We start from the raw sequence: 15,126 nt of genomic DNA, 5'->3' as shown, positions 1-15,126 counted from the left end.
GAAATAGGAGAAGAGTAATTTTCTCACACAGGGCAGTCCAAGCTGCTTCTCCATTCGTAATGGGCTGTGTTTTGCCTTCCTGTCTCTTACCACATGGGTAGAGATGGAAAAGGGTAAAGGAGTACACACATACACACCATCTTTGCTAGGTGGCACTTCCAAGAAGGTTTCTACAGTAATCAGACTTTTTTCCTCTCATCGACCATATCACAAGACCCGTTGGCAGCTAGAAAATGACTAAGACAGTGAGTAGTTGTCTATATCTTGTGCTCATCTCATACCTGATACCATAATACTAATGCATTGTGACCTTTTAGATTTACATTGGTGCAGAAGCATACGGTGGAATTTAACCAAGTGGCAATGGCTAATTCAGATGGATCCGAAGCTATGCTGAACAGAGTGATGACAAAAGATAATATCGGTGTCGCTGTGGTATTAGAGGTCCACAAAGAACTATTTGGAGCAGGTGAGTATGATTTAAAATCTTCCTACTAAAAATAAACACCATCTCAAGTGCAGCATGTCATGCTGATATTTATTGCATAGTTATTTTCTCATCTTTTGAGGAAAGTTAAAGGAGATGGGGAGGAAAATAGTCCTAATTTGTCATTTATGTCTTGGGATATTACTTGCCAGGTACTTTGTAAAAAGGAAAGTCTTTAATATGCCATTAATTCCAAAAGGTTATTTGAAATAAGAATTGTTTTAAGCTGAATTTGAAAATTATAATGACTTTTTAGCTGTATTTTTAGCTTCTTGACTGTGAAATCTTTTGTCTTTAAGGTTAAGTACTTGGCACATTTTCTTTTAATTTCTTTGTTATATCTCAGTCATTGTCAGGGTAAGAGCGGGATCTTTTTTCTACCTGGTACTTTTCTTTTCTATTTTAGATATTTATAGCTTCCTTCAAAGTCAGAAACTCATTATGTACTTTGCATATCCAGACCTTTTTCCTCCCCTTCCTACTGCCTGCCTTTGAGCATTTCATTGCTTACCTTACCGTATTTCAGGTAAAACCAGGGAGAACGTGTCAAGACCCCATCAGGGCTTTTATTTAAAATGTTTTTCTTCACTTACTACCTGTAGAAGAAAAGATTTTGCCTTAAGTATTGATTTGAATTATTCAGACCATGTATTTTTGTCATACTTCCTTTTCTCACTGTTCTTTAGTTTATCTGTCATCAAAGATGATCAGTCTTTGATATATGATTTAAAATTCCTTCTTCTTTTTTAGCCTCTTACTTGTACTTACTTTTATGTCCTTTCCAGTCTCATTCTTCTCAAGAGTTTGGTACGTTTTTTCTGGTAATGCGAACATTGAATTTCTTTTGGAGTTTTACTCCCCTTTTAATCTGTAGAAGAGTAATTGTAAATTATACAGTTGACACTTTCATATTCTGAAATATCTCTCATACTCCTAGAGGAGGAATTTAATATTATAGAAGGTGCTTATGGTCTCTTTAAAGGGGCAAGTTTTTAATATTTAATATAGTGAATATTTAATCTACAGCCACAAATGACACTATAAAACTTCTAGGAAAAGATGATAGCTTAGAGAATTTGGGCTGCAGGTTTTTTGTCTTATGACAAAATTGCTTTAAAATGACTGTTTCTATCACATATAAAAGATACTTCAGTTACTTGTTTACTCAACATTAAAGATAATTATAGCTTGGTAAGATGGAAACTTAACTTTACCAAAATAATAGACTGAGAAAATCCAGTCTTTCTGCAGAGTTTATATTTTCAATAGAAAAATTTTTAAGAAATCTGTTACAGAAATTTCAATAGAAAAGTTAATTTTGTATGTATCTAGTATTCCAACAGTACCAGAGTATATAGAGTAAAACATGAGCGTCCCATCTTATTCATACACTCTAGGAGTAACTCTTACTCATTATTTACACATTACTAGTGTATATGTGTATGAAAGTGAAAGTGAAGTCGCTCAGCCGTGTCCGACTCTTCGCAACTCTGTGGACTGTAGGCCACCAGGCTCCTGCGTCCATGGGATTTCCCAGGCAAGAATACTGGAGCGGGTTGCCAATTCCTTCTCCAGGGGATCTGCCCGACCCAGAGATTGAACCCGGGTCTCCCACATTGCAGGCAGACGCTTTAACCTCTGAGCCACCAGGGAAGCCCAATGGCATCATACCATGTATATTGGTTTCCCTGGTGGCTCAGCTGGTAATGAATCTACCTGCCAATACAGGAAGCATAAGAGATGTGGGTTCAGTGTCTGGGTTGAAAAGATCCCCTGGAGAAGGAAATGGCAACTCCCTCCACTATTCTTGCATGGAAAATTCCATGGACAGAGGAGCCTGGTGGGTGACAGTTTATGGGGTTGCAAAGAGTCAGACACAACTGAGTGTGCACACACACATACACCCCATGCATATTGAGTTTTATGCCTTAAAAATTTTATGGATATCTTTCTCTGTCAGTGTATCTTAACTGAGTTGAATTTTCAGTTTTTCCCTCCAAACATGCTTATCATCTCTTTCAAGGGGCAAATTTTTAATGTGTTATCCTTGCCCAGCATGTTAATATTTATTTTGGCAGAATTATAAAACAGTATTTTCGGGGAAAAAATAACCTCAGAAATTTTGTAGTTGAATATCTCATTGTCCAAATGAACCTGAATACCAGAATGGTTAAGTTATTAGTAATAAAGGTTCAGTTCAGTTTAGTTGCTCAGTCGTGTCCGACTCTTTGCGACCCCACGAATTGCAGCAACGCCAGGCCTCCCTGTCCATCACCAACTCCCGGAGTTCACTCAAACTCACGTCCATCGAGTCGGTGATGCCATCCAGCCATCTCATCCTCTGTCGTCCCCTTCTCCTCCTGCCCCCAATCCCTCCCAGCATCAAATAACAAAGCCACATCTGAAAGCCATGCCAGACTTTTGAGAGCATACTTCCTAATTCTCATTTTTAAAATTACTTCTTCTGAGTGTATGGTATGAAGATTTTGGTAGCAGATTCATAGCAAATTCACTTCCTTCCTTTATTTTGTGTAGATTAATATCATGTTCTTGCATTTAACTACTGACTTTGTCACTGATGTGCTCAGAAAATGCAAAGTGAATGAATACTGGGCAGTGGGAAGGATTTAAATTAAGGTTTAGGTGATTCAGATAACTAAAAACCTACTTCACTAGGTTATTGTGATATTTACGTGACAGATATTTAAACTACTTTTTTACACTAAACTCAGCAAATCAAGCAAATCAAACCAGTATAATCAAATACTGGTTATATGATGGGATAGATCCTAACTTGGATACAGAGCAGGATTTGGCAAACTTTTTCTATAAAGGACCAGGTAGTTAATTAATAGTTTAGGTTCTGTGGGACACATACAGTCTCTGTCACAGTCTCCTTTTGTAGAACCCTTAAAAAATGTAAAACCAGCTTCAGCTCACACAGGCTGTACAAACACAGGTGATGAGCTATGGGCTACAGATTGTCTACCCCCATATTGGGATTATCAGAATCTCAGCACTTTAGCTTCTAAGAACTGTTTTATGTTTTAAAGGGGGGAAATAGAAATTAATGGAAAAGAGTAAAGAAGTGATTATGGGTTTGGGGGAAAAACTCTTTTTAAGATACTGCTTTTTTATAATAAAGTATAATCTTACCTTTGTTTTCCCTAATGCTTAAATTTAGGTATGAAGCCTATTCATGCTGCAGACAAACAGCTGCTTATAGTGGCAAATGCCCACATGCATTGGGACCCAGAGTATTCTGATGTGAAACTCATTCAGACCATGATGTTTGTCTCAGAGGTTAAAAACATTCTGGAGAAAGCCTCAAGCAGGCCTGGCAGCCCAACCGCAGATCCTAATTCCATCCCGCTGGTGCTATGTGCAGATCTTAACTCATTGCCAGATTCAGGTATTGATAACATGATTTACTATTTGCGTTCAACTTTGCTTTTACTTCTAGTTGAAAGGTCAGCTGGCTCTTAACTTTTGAGCAGAGAATTTCTCTTCTAAATTCAAGAGTGTATCTGTAAGAATCCCAGGAATAGGATATGGGGTAATTGAGAAGAGTTTATTCAGCTAAGCTATTTCCAAAGGTTAAGGGACACAAAACAATGAATGACACAGTACCCTGCTCCAGGGGGAATTAGGGAAAGGGGTGGGAGCTGCTATCAGAACTTGGAAACAGTAGTTATGAGGAGAGGGCCATGTAATAGGAGCCACGGATTTGAACTGGGATGCAATCAGTCACTGGCAAACCAACAAGAAGGGAGCCAGGGGAGTATATATCTTAGCCTGTCTCTGCTTCTGTCCTCTGATCTCTCACCACTGCTGTCCACTGACCAAATCCAAGAGTGGGGAGGGGTTTGCAGTTGATGTAAGTCAAGGTCAGCCTCCTGTGTCAAAGAGTGCAATGGAGAAGGGTGACCTGAGAGGCAACTAGAAAATGTTCAGCACATATAGCTATCTAGTTTAATAACATTGGTAACCTTTGAGTGAGTTCATTAAAATCCTTTAATTCTGATACTTGGTGACAGAAGAATGATCAGAATTATCTTAGGATTTCACATTACATCTTGAGCTCCTTTTAACCTCTTTATGTCCTAACTTAAATTATTTTAGATCTTTGTTAAAAAGAAAAAAAATCAGTTTTGCACTTAGATATTAAAATTCAAATGTAAAACATTATTGTTGTTTTGCTGTTACCAAAACATATTCTAAATTTTGTATATATTCAGTAAGCTACTTTAAATTGTTTAAAACAACCACTCAATAATAAATGTAAAATAACCCAAACACTTAAAACTGTAATATAAATAAAAGTCTCACACGTAGAAAATACCTTTGCTTTCCCTCCTTAGCAAATAAAAGCCGAAATCATCCATTGACAAAAGTTTGTTTCCAGCTCCTGGCCCCTTTGACACCTTACCCATGTCCTCCTCTGTTGCCCTCCTGCACAGGTTTCTCCCATCTCATTTGACTGTCATTTGCCATCACAGCAGAGTGAGTTGGCTCAAGCCAGACTCTCAGGGCTGGATCCTGGTTCTCCCTCTTAGGATGTATGCAATGTATGACTTAAGTTCCTCATTTTTAAATAAAGGGATAATCATTTTATCCACTTCATGGAGTTGTTTGTAAGGTTTAAATGTGTAGGGCTCTTACAGCAGTGTAAGAGCATGTAATAACTGCTAGATAAATAATAGCCCCTTTTCAGCTATTCACAGTACTGATGTTGTGCTCATCATTTTTTCTTTATGTATGTTACTGCCTTTCCTGACTCACAAATAGAAAGAGATGTGTGACAGCGTTAACTAATCATCATCATCAGAAAGATTGCAGTATTTTTTTCCATGTTTACTTACCCAGTGGAGGTGGTATTCTGTTTTTGAATGCTTCTACTCTCTTTAGCTTTTTAGACACGTCCAATATTTTTGACCAAGTGATCTACCTCCAGCATATAATGTCTTACTTAGGGTGACTGAAAAGTCTCACTGTAGCCTGAAACAAAGATTGATGTTGCCTTCCTGAAGCTAGACATTGCAGTGTTGAAGATGCAAAAGTCTATTTTTGTTGTGAATGATTTAAAAATTTTTATAATGTAGTCTAGAAATTGTTAACTGACTGGATAGAATGGTGAAATACTAAAGAGAGGTTGCTTTGGAATGATATTCTACAAACATATAGGGTCAAGACTTTCCTAGTGAATGCTGCCCTAGACCCTGGGAATCATGTTCATCTTGAAGAGCCATTAAGAAAACTGAAGCTGTTCTGTTCCAGGGTGATCCAGATATTTTGCTCTGAAATAGGCAAATAAATACCCTTCAGTTTGATTGAACCATATGAAATTGATGATATTTGATTTCCTAACATTAACAGGGATATTTAGGAAGTGAGATGATGAACGGGGTCAGATAACTGACAGAAGAGGGGTGGGGGTGAGGGAAGAGGAGTCAAAATGACTCCCAGGCTTGGGGCTTGGGTCTCTGAGCACATGGTGGGCCCATTACTGGGTTAGGGAAGGAGGGGAAGAGCAGGTTTAGCAGAAAAAATGAGTTCGGGGCAAACTGTTTAAGGTGTACATAGGGAGGTGTCTAAGGGGATTGTCTAAGAGGATATAGAAGGGTGTGGTGCCTGGGAGAGGGGTCTGAACTGGTCAGGACAGAAATGGAGAGGAAGCCAACAACAGTGAGAAATGGGAGAGGCTGCTTGGAGAAGGCAATGGCAACCCACTCCAGTACTCTTGCCTGGCAGATCCCATGGATGGAGGAGCCGGGTAGCCTGCAGTCCATGGGGTTGCTGGGAGTCGGACACAACTGAGCGACTTCACTTTCACTTTTCACTTTCATGCATTGGAGAAGGAAATGGCAACCCACTCCAGTGTTCTTGCCTGAAGAATCCCAGGGACGGGGGAGTGTGGTGGGCTACCGTCTATGGGGTCACACAGAGTCGGACACGACTGAAGCGACTTAGCAGCAGTAGCAACATTAACCTAAAGAAGGCAATTTCATAAGTAAAAATAAATGTTGAGTGTAATAAATCCACTCTGAACTTGGGTACATGTACTGGGCAGCAGATTTTGTCTGTGAAGTCTTCTGTAAGGTCTAAATGCTAAATGGTAGTGTTTCTTCTTTCTTTATTCTGCCAGGTGTTGTGGAATATTTAAGCAATGGAGGAGTAGCTGACAACCACAAAGACTTCAAGGAACTAAGGTACAATGAATGTCTTATGAACTTCAGCTGCAATGGGAAGAATGGAAGCTCAGAAGGGAGAATCACACATGGCTTCCAACTGAAGAGCGCCTATGAAAATAACTTGATGCCTTACACCAATTACACCTTTGATTTCAAAGTGAGTGAAGCCTCTGGGCTGGCATGGAAATTATGTCAAATACAAACATGTGACAAGAAAGAGCTGGAGATATGTTACTTACGTTTAATTGTATAATCTTTAGGAGTTTTTACATTCTCTAAATGTCTTGGCTAAGTGTACACCTAAATATGTAAGGAGGTTTGTTAGGTTTTGTGGCTGTTATTGTGGAACTGAGAATCCTCTTTGAAAATTCATTTCTTCAAATTTCAAATAACTATGATAATAGCAGAAATTTCCAAAATACTGTGTATGTGCCAGGTACTGTTCAAAAGCACTTTGTGTTTATTAATATAATAATAATAAACCATACCATCCCTGACTTTCAGTAAGGATCCAAATAGTAAGCTTTATCCAACTTGATAAAGCTAAACTCATCTTGAATGAATTGTAGAGTATTCCCTCAAAATTTTCTTAGTCCTTTCCATTGATACTTATCTTAAAATTTTCCAGGTTTTTTTGGGGATATGTGGTTAGAAAGGTTGTACTTAGGGTTTATTTTATAGCCACGTGGTCATACTAATAGATTACCAGGCAGTGGACCACCACTCTAGCTTAGTAAAAGAACAAGAAAGATTTTTTTGCAAAATAAGAAAAAAAATTAAGAGGATCAGCTTTATAGGATCAGTTGTTCTTTTGAAACATTGATTGATACTGGGTTTTCTGTAGTTAATCCCTTTGCATTTGCAAATTTTCTGATCATTCTGTCTGCTTGTAGCTCTTCTCTTGTACCTTTGTTTGACTTTTTGTCATTTCAGGAATCTATCCTAAAGTCTTATACTATCCTAAAAGTGCAGATGTTGGAAAATAGTTAGGAGTAAGAAGCCCTAAAGGGAATTTAATAAAACACCAAAGGAAATTTATGAATTGGGCTCTGGCACATCTCCAGTAACCTTTTTCCATTTCAGTGCTTGTTAGCCTGTTTCCAAGAAACAGATAGTAGGAAGAAAACAGGAAATTTATGTGCTGATGTTATTCATCAGTTTTTGTAATCAAGAAATGGAAACAAATTGTTTATAGGTCGAATCTAATTTTAGTGTTTTAACTGTTTGAGTAGGTAATGCTATGCAGAGATAATTGATTTTGTTCAGATCACTCATATGCAATAATGTGCTGATGAATATTTAACAACCAGCTTTCTGAGAAATAAAACCCAAATTTGTAGTGTTTGCAGACTTCTGTGGTACAGGTACTCTCACTGTAGTACATTTCAAGCTCCCAACATCATACCATTGAACACTTGAGTTGGGATGAAATGTCCAGCTAACTCTATCACTCCACTGCTCCTGTGTAAGCCTAAAGGAAAACCTCTGGACTTAATGATACACAGTTAAATATATAGGTTAAATCCTATACAGTGGTATATAATACATCTCTGCCAGCACAACCCAGAATACCTACAAAAGGCTCCGTAAGGTAAATATTCAGTGGTTCTACAACTCTTAGTGTTGTTTTGGTATGTGTGTACTTAAAAAGACTGTCCATAAAGTAAAAATAGGGGAAATAAAATCTAGAATGTTAATTTAAGCCATCTTCCTCAATCATCTGAGTAGTTTTAAAATCTTTTCTTGATATTTCTTCAGAAGATCTAATGTATTAGTATTGAATTAAAAAATCTTGTTGAACCATTTATACTGTTTACAGAAGTACAGCTAAAGAATCAAAAGTGCATAGCTCAGAGAGTGATGTTTGCATATATATGATAGGATGAGAAAGGACAGAACTATAAGCATGTGTGAGAGAGGCATGAATGGGAAGATAAATATGATCTCTGGCTAGTAGATAGACGGGAGGGTGGAATAGAGTGTAAAAGAAGAATGATCAGAGAGAAAAACTAAGGGCATACCTGACTAGAGAGAATTAATTTTGGAGTAAGTAGCAGACAATAAACTTCAGTTTCATACAAAGAATTTTATGTAACTGGTGATGTACCACTTTTGAAGGCAGTTGGTAGAAAAGGATAGGTAACGTCAAATATAAAAATGTCATGTGCTTAGTGTTAAATACAGATCCAAGTCTAGTATCCTGCCATTGCATCAGTGGGGAACAGTTAAATTTTGTTCATTTTGACCTAGCATTTGTCTACTTTCTTGGTTCTTGAATAAATTAGAAATGTAGAAAAGTGGTACTTGGAACTGAGTCATTTAATCTGGAAGTAATTTGGAGTCACTTGAAGCAGTTAGGAGACTTATACTTGTAGACCAGGTATCTGAGTGAGTTTAGGTTGCCATGACAGAATACCATATACTGTGTGGCTTATAAAACAACAAACTTTACTTCTACATTTCTGAAGGCTGGAAGTTTAAGATCAGGTGCCAACATGATCAGGTTCTAGTGAGGCTTGTTCTCTGGGTTGCAGGCAGCTGTTTTCTCATTGCATCCTCACGTGGTGAAGAGAGAGCTCTCTGGGACTCCTTTTTATAGAGCACTAATCCCATTCATGGGCTTCCCTGGTGGCTTAGCTGGTAAAGAATTCGCCTGTAATACGGGAGACCTGAGTTTGATCCCTGGGTTGGGAAGATCCCCTGGAGAAGGGAAAGGCTACCCACTCCAGTATTCTGGCCTGGAGAATTCCGTGGACTGCATAGTCCATGGGGTCGCAAAGAGTCGGACATGACTGAGTGACTTTCACTTCACTTCAATCCCATTCATGAGAATTTCATCTTTATGACCTAGTCATCTGCCAAACGCTCCACCTCCTTATACTTAGGGATTAGAATTTTCACATGAATTTGGGGGGAATACAAACATTCAGTGCATGACACCCAATCAGTTGAATCAACCACTGATTAAAACTGACTGCTGCTTTTACCACCCATCCCTCCTTGCATCAGTCCAAGGGTGTGTCTGAACCGTTTAATGAAGAGGGAAGACTTTTTACCTGTTATGTCAAATAGTAAATCTTTGTTACATTATGAAATTTATAGTGTATAATTTTCTCACATTCTTTACAAAACAAAGCTTAACACATTGCTAGCTCATAAACTATTTTTGCTTTTTACTTTTTTCTCATACACCATTCTAGATTTACCTGCAGTCTTTACTAATACAAAGACTATTGTCCTGCCTTAGTGTCTTTTAAAAAAGAGTTTGAATCAGAAAAGGTTGAGAATTGTTAGTCTGTAACCTTATTTGTGAATATGATACAGTGTACAAATGTACCTACATATGTATAAATATTTGAGCTATCAGACTTGATCTTTCTAAGGCTTGTGATAAGAGCTTTTACTCTGGATGTTTCAAACCAAGAAAATAGTTACAAGTGATGTCTCCAGTTAAAATACATCTACTTTCTAGAATGCTTAACATATTTATTGGGGTCTGTATTTACAAAGGATTCTCTAGCCCTAGTAACTAATGTGCATAATGACACTTTATAATAAAATGATAAGATATAGGAGGTTTTATTCAACAGAAGTAGTTGAAAATGTTTTATTTGTGTAAAACATAAATGTTTTAAATGTGTTTGCTGAAGTAAAAAAAGGTGGTCTCATAAAGGAAAGGAAAGCCACTGTGACTCTTGTTGACCTTTTTCTAAAATGGCACTGCAAAACTAGGCATTAGTCAAAAGGAAGGGATAAAAATACTTTGTACTAATGTCATTTCTTTACTGTTTGGACTTGGAACATTGATGGCAGAGTGTACTCCCCTGGATTCAAGTAGGTTCCTTAATTTGTGGTAAAGTAGGGTTAAAGTATACTTATTGTTGAATAAAGCCCTCTCCCTCAAAAGAACTATTTGGTTGTTTTGGTCTTGGTTGTGTCCAAATTAGCAAACTAAGGTAATTGTTCAGAAAATTTCACAGTATAATTTTTTTTCATTAAGTTCTTTTTTTTTTTGGTAGCCCATTTCACTGTGATACTCTAAAATATTAGCTGGAACTCACTATATATAGTATTTATAAATAAAACAAGTACTTCTAAGTGTGAAAGTCTCTCCATGCTTGGGTTCAGGCTCTTGCTGTGGGAAGGAAGAAAGTTGACTTTACCTTCTTGCATATGCACAACCCAGGGCAAAACCAAACACACTTGTTTTGAAACTTACAGTTTAGATAAAGCAAATCATCTAATTCTAAGATGTACAACTGAATACGTACATAGGTCTCTGCTGAATGTTTTTTGCTGAGGTATTTTTATGCAGCAAGGAATCCAGAATTTACAGTACACCGGGATTTGTGAAAATGAGTATTCTAAACTAAAGAACAGATTAGAATGATTAAATATATGCAATATTTTGTATACATGTATAAAATCTGGGAAAGCTGAGCTAGAATTAGCAGTCTGGGTACATGCTTTACAATGGCTTCATTCAGATGTGTTGGGTTGATGTACAAATAACTGAAAGTAATGCTAGTTTTCATTAAAAGAATTATTATTGTCATAGCTTTTAATTAACTGTATATGTATAAATATCTTTATTTTCTGCTTATTGGAACAAGAAGAGTCAGTGCAGTTTCCATAATGTTTATACTGATAAATGAGATTTCACTGGCCCAAGCAAGCCAATTCTGGAGAGGCTTAGACATGATTTGGTAGGCTTATTTAGCTTCTCAGTTTGCTTACCATTGTGCACATGTGAGGTCTTCCCTGTAGCTCAGTTGGTAAAGAATCTGCCTGCAGTGCAGAGGACCCGGGTTTGATCCCTGGGTTGGGAAGATCTCCTGGAGAAAGAAATGGCAAACCACTCCAGTATTCTTGCCTGGAAAGTCCCATGGACAGAGAGGAGTCTAGCATGCTACACTCCATGAGATCACAAGAGTCAGACACGACTTATTTCATTAATCTGCTTTAGATGAGCACATGTGCAAGGTGTTGTGGTTCTGCTAGGTACTGTGTACCTAGGTACTCTAGGTACTCTAGCCACTTTTATTTCACATAATTCTTATTCAAGATTTGAGCTTAATTTGACCCATTGTGAAGACAGCAGGTACCAGAAATACAGGTTACTCAGGTATTTGTCATTTGCAAATTATGAATTGTTCTTTTATATATCTTGGGTTTTTCTTTTTATCTAAGCATATATTTTTCTCTTTTTCCAACCCCCAATCTCTTTTCAGGGCGTGATTGACTACATTTTCTATTCCAAGACTCATATGAACGTGCTTGGTGTCCTGGGGCCTTTAGATCCTCAATGGCTGGTTGAGAACAACATCACTGGGTGTCCACACCCTCACATCCCTTCAGACCACTTCTCACTGTTAACACAACTTGAACTCCACCCTCCACTCCTGCCTCTTGTCAATGGTGTTCACTTGCCTAACCGGAGGTAGTGGAGTACTACCCCGCCAAGACGGGGATCTGTTGCTATGGACCTGTACAGTTGTAAATCAAAGTATGTAGGAGTGAAGTATGGCCATCCTTAAGCTGCTTCTTCAGGTTCCTTTCATTATGTGTTTGCTATAAGATTTTGTACAATTTTGTGCATATTGGTATCATTTGGCACTAGGGCTGGAACCAAAGTATTACTGTTTCCAAATTTTTGATTTAACATGTTTTTAAGTTGGACTGTCTTCATATTATATTAGGAGTCAGCATTCATAATTGATAAATCACCAATTCAAGGCCCAACAACAAATGTATTTGTTTTTCCAAAACAAATACTTTGTTTTGAATGTTTTCAAGTGAGCCAACCATTTTTCATTTTTGTTAAAGGCAGTTTTTAAAGACTATAACTGAGATTTTAAACTGAATGATGGTATGCCTTGCAGGAAACTTTCTTGAATTCATTTTCCATAACAAACTGATTTTTGGCTCCCCAGTCATTTGCACATTAACAAAGCACTTATATTTGCTAGATCTGTACATAAACTAGCCATAATGACAAGAATTGAGGAATTAAAGATGATTGCACAGTATGCTTTAAAAATCAAGCATTTAACAGCACACAATTTGTAGGCAAGCGCTGGTTGATTTTTTTGTTTTGTTTTGATTTTTGAGCAATCATTCTGTATTTTGTTCCCCTATTATAACCTTACTAGAAATATTAATTCTAAGCCTGTCTCTCCAGTTTATTTATAGGAAAACAACGGGTAATTTCTACTGCCGCACACCTTGAAAACAGAATTTGGCCTGTCTAGGATGCCCCTAAAATTATTGTCCAGTATTTTTTTTTTAAATTATTTCCATCCACCCTTTTCTGCCTGGTTGTGCTGGAAAAACAGATATTATATGATCTGTTTCATTTTTGCTGTTGTGGGCATATGTTAAAAGAAATAACTACTGAATGAAAAGGCCCTGATCAAAGTTTTAGAGGTGGAAAGCTATACAGATATTTCTCATGTTTCCCAAAGTAGGTCAAGTGGCTGTTGGTTTTGGCTTTTTGAGGTGACAATGGAAAGGATTTGGGGGAGAGAGAGAACAGGAAGTAGTTGAAAACCTTGAATCATTTTTCCTGACTCTAGTTGCCAAATGGCCATTATATGCTTTTAATCTTTGTTTCTGTTGTCTGTCAGGGTTGAATTAAGAAGCTACTGGTTTATTCCCAACTATTGATATACTCTTTAGATACGTTGGAATCCTTTTTTCGCCCAGGAGGGGCCAGTTGAAAATCTGTGACTCAAGAGACAGTGAACGCAATAACGTTTTCTGGGGGAAAAATTGGTTGGCTACTTGATGTTAATTATGGCACAGTAACAGGAAAAGGTTGTGTCTGTGTTTTTAAGTTTTTCTTTATTCTGCTTTTTTGCTGCTATAAGAGTTTTCTGAAATTTATATTTTAAACTTTTCATGCACTTTACTGTTTCTAGTCTCAAAATGTGATATTTTTAATAAACAAGAAATTTTCCATTATGTGAATGAAATTTTAAAAGAAAATAGCCTATATTTGTGTCTCACTAATATATAAAGTACAGGTCAAATTTAAATTATTTAATTAGTTTTAAATATATACAATTTGTCTCCTCTTTGAAAGCTGACATCTTAGGCTGTTTTATTAGTCTTAAATGATGCATTTCCTTTGGTCATTTTATACTAATTTCTTCCGTAGTAAATTAATCAGGCTACATAAGATAATATTTCCCCTGAAGGGTAATTTTAGTGGGACAAGGGTGGTGGGATGATGTGATATCAGATATAGGATTGCATCAGAAGGGTTCTGTAAAGCCTAAACTCCCTTTTAAAAGTGCCTAGTGATGGAGGCGTGGTTTGTCATCTATTATAATTGGAATGTCATTGTAGTTGAGTGAAGTTTGATGTAAATAAAATATTCTTTTAAAAATGTCAAGATACCAGAATAAACAAACACAATAAACAACCCTTAAGATGACAGATTTTCCTCAGTGTGCAGGTATCCCTTCTTATATACCTCAAGCATTCAACATCTAGCCATGCAAATTGATTACCTGAAGCATAGTACTGGAAAGTAGAATAGCATGAAAAACTTAATTTTGTGGACATTACCTTTTTTTGTAATCAGCTACTGTATGTTTTATTTTTATCTCTTGTTTTGGGTGGGTTTTCTGCTCTGGAGGTATATGCACTAACTAATACATTTTCCTCTTCTCATATACGCATGTTAATTAGCAATGTGAGCAATATTTCTTACCATACTTCACTCCCAATATTTTTTGAGATGTTTGTATAAAATGGAATTTAAAGTTCACTTATGATTGTATATGAACCACAGAGGAGCCCATTTATTAATAAAAAAAACTTTTTTAATAGTTAAATGTAGAGGGAAAAATAAAAAAAAAATTGGGAAACATTGTAAACAGCTTAAGTTTATTTTGTGTATGATCGAGGCACTCTGTTGCAGGAAGGTGTGTAATTGGGTTCTCTCTGCTTCTAAATGCACTCTTTCAAACCATTCATTATCCTGTGTATTTTTAATGTGGTTTTAGTAAATGTTGGTAGTAGCCCTGTTGAAGTAGGTAATTGTGTTATGTTTTGGGTGGCAAACACACTTGGGGCATGGTAACCCAAATCTCATGTGCACGGTTTCCCTTGAGCCCACTGCCCAAATTTCACACAGCCTTCACCCTTTGTTCCCTTTGTAAAAGGAGTGGTATCTGTTTTGAGCTGCCAATTCAGATGATCAGAAATGCTGCTCCCCTCAGTATTGTCTTGTTGAAAACGCATGCCATTTGGAACCTTGGCATGAGAAGCCAAAAGGAAGAGGTGAATGACATAACGGTGTATATTCAATGAAAGTAAAATATTTATGCTCATATACTTTCTGGTTCTCAGAATAAGTTAATAAGCTTTATGCCATGGGACTGCTGCATATTTTATCTGAAGGTTAAAGAAAATTTGGGCATTTTTAGATTGTGAAAATGT

General features: G+C 37.0%; 1 protein-coding gene across 6 annotated transcripts in view; it reads left to right on the top strand.

Moving 5' to 3' along the window:
• The window catches only part of CNOT6L (CCR4-NOT transcription complex subunit 6 like), a 112,934-nt gene extending 98,218 nt beyond the window's left edge, over window positions 1-14,716 (top strand). For all 6 annotated transcript variants that reach the window (XM_069594445.1, XM_069594446.1, XM_069594444.1 and 3 more), the window contains exons 9-12: window positions 318-469; window positions 3,672-3,899; window positions 6,633-6,835; window positions 11,910-14,716. In XM_069594445.1, the coding sequence (XP_069450546.1) occupies window positions 318-469; window positions 3,672-3,899; window positions 6,633-6,835; window positions 11,910-12,122 (796 nt within the window). In that variant the 3' untranslated portion in view covers window positions 12,123-14,716. The remainder of the gene's footprint in view (window positions 1-317; window positions 470-3,671; window positions 3,900-6,632; window positions 6,836-11,909) is intronic.
• The last annotated feature ends 410 nt before the right edge of the window (window positions 14,717-15,126 follow it).

Source organism: Ovis canadensis, chromosome 6 (genome assembly GCF_042477335.2).
Source record: "Ovis canadensis isolate MfBH-ARS-UI-01 breed Bighorn chromosome 6, ARS-UI_OviCan_v2, whole genome shotgun sequence".
Classification (NCBI taxonomy): domain Eukaryota; kingdom Metazoa; phylum Chordata; class Mammalia; order Artiodactyla; family Bovidae; genus Ovis; species Ovis canadensis.
This window is presented reverse-complemented; position numbering and strand designations above follow the sequence as displayed.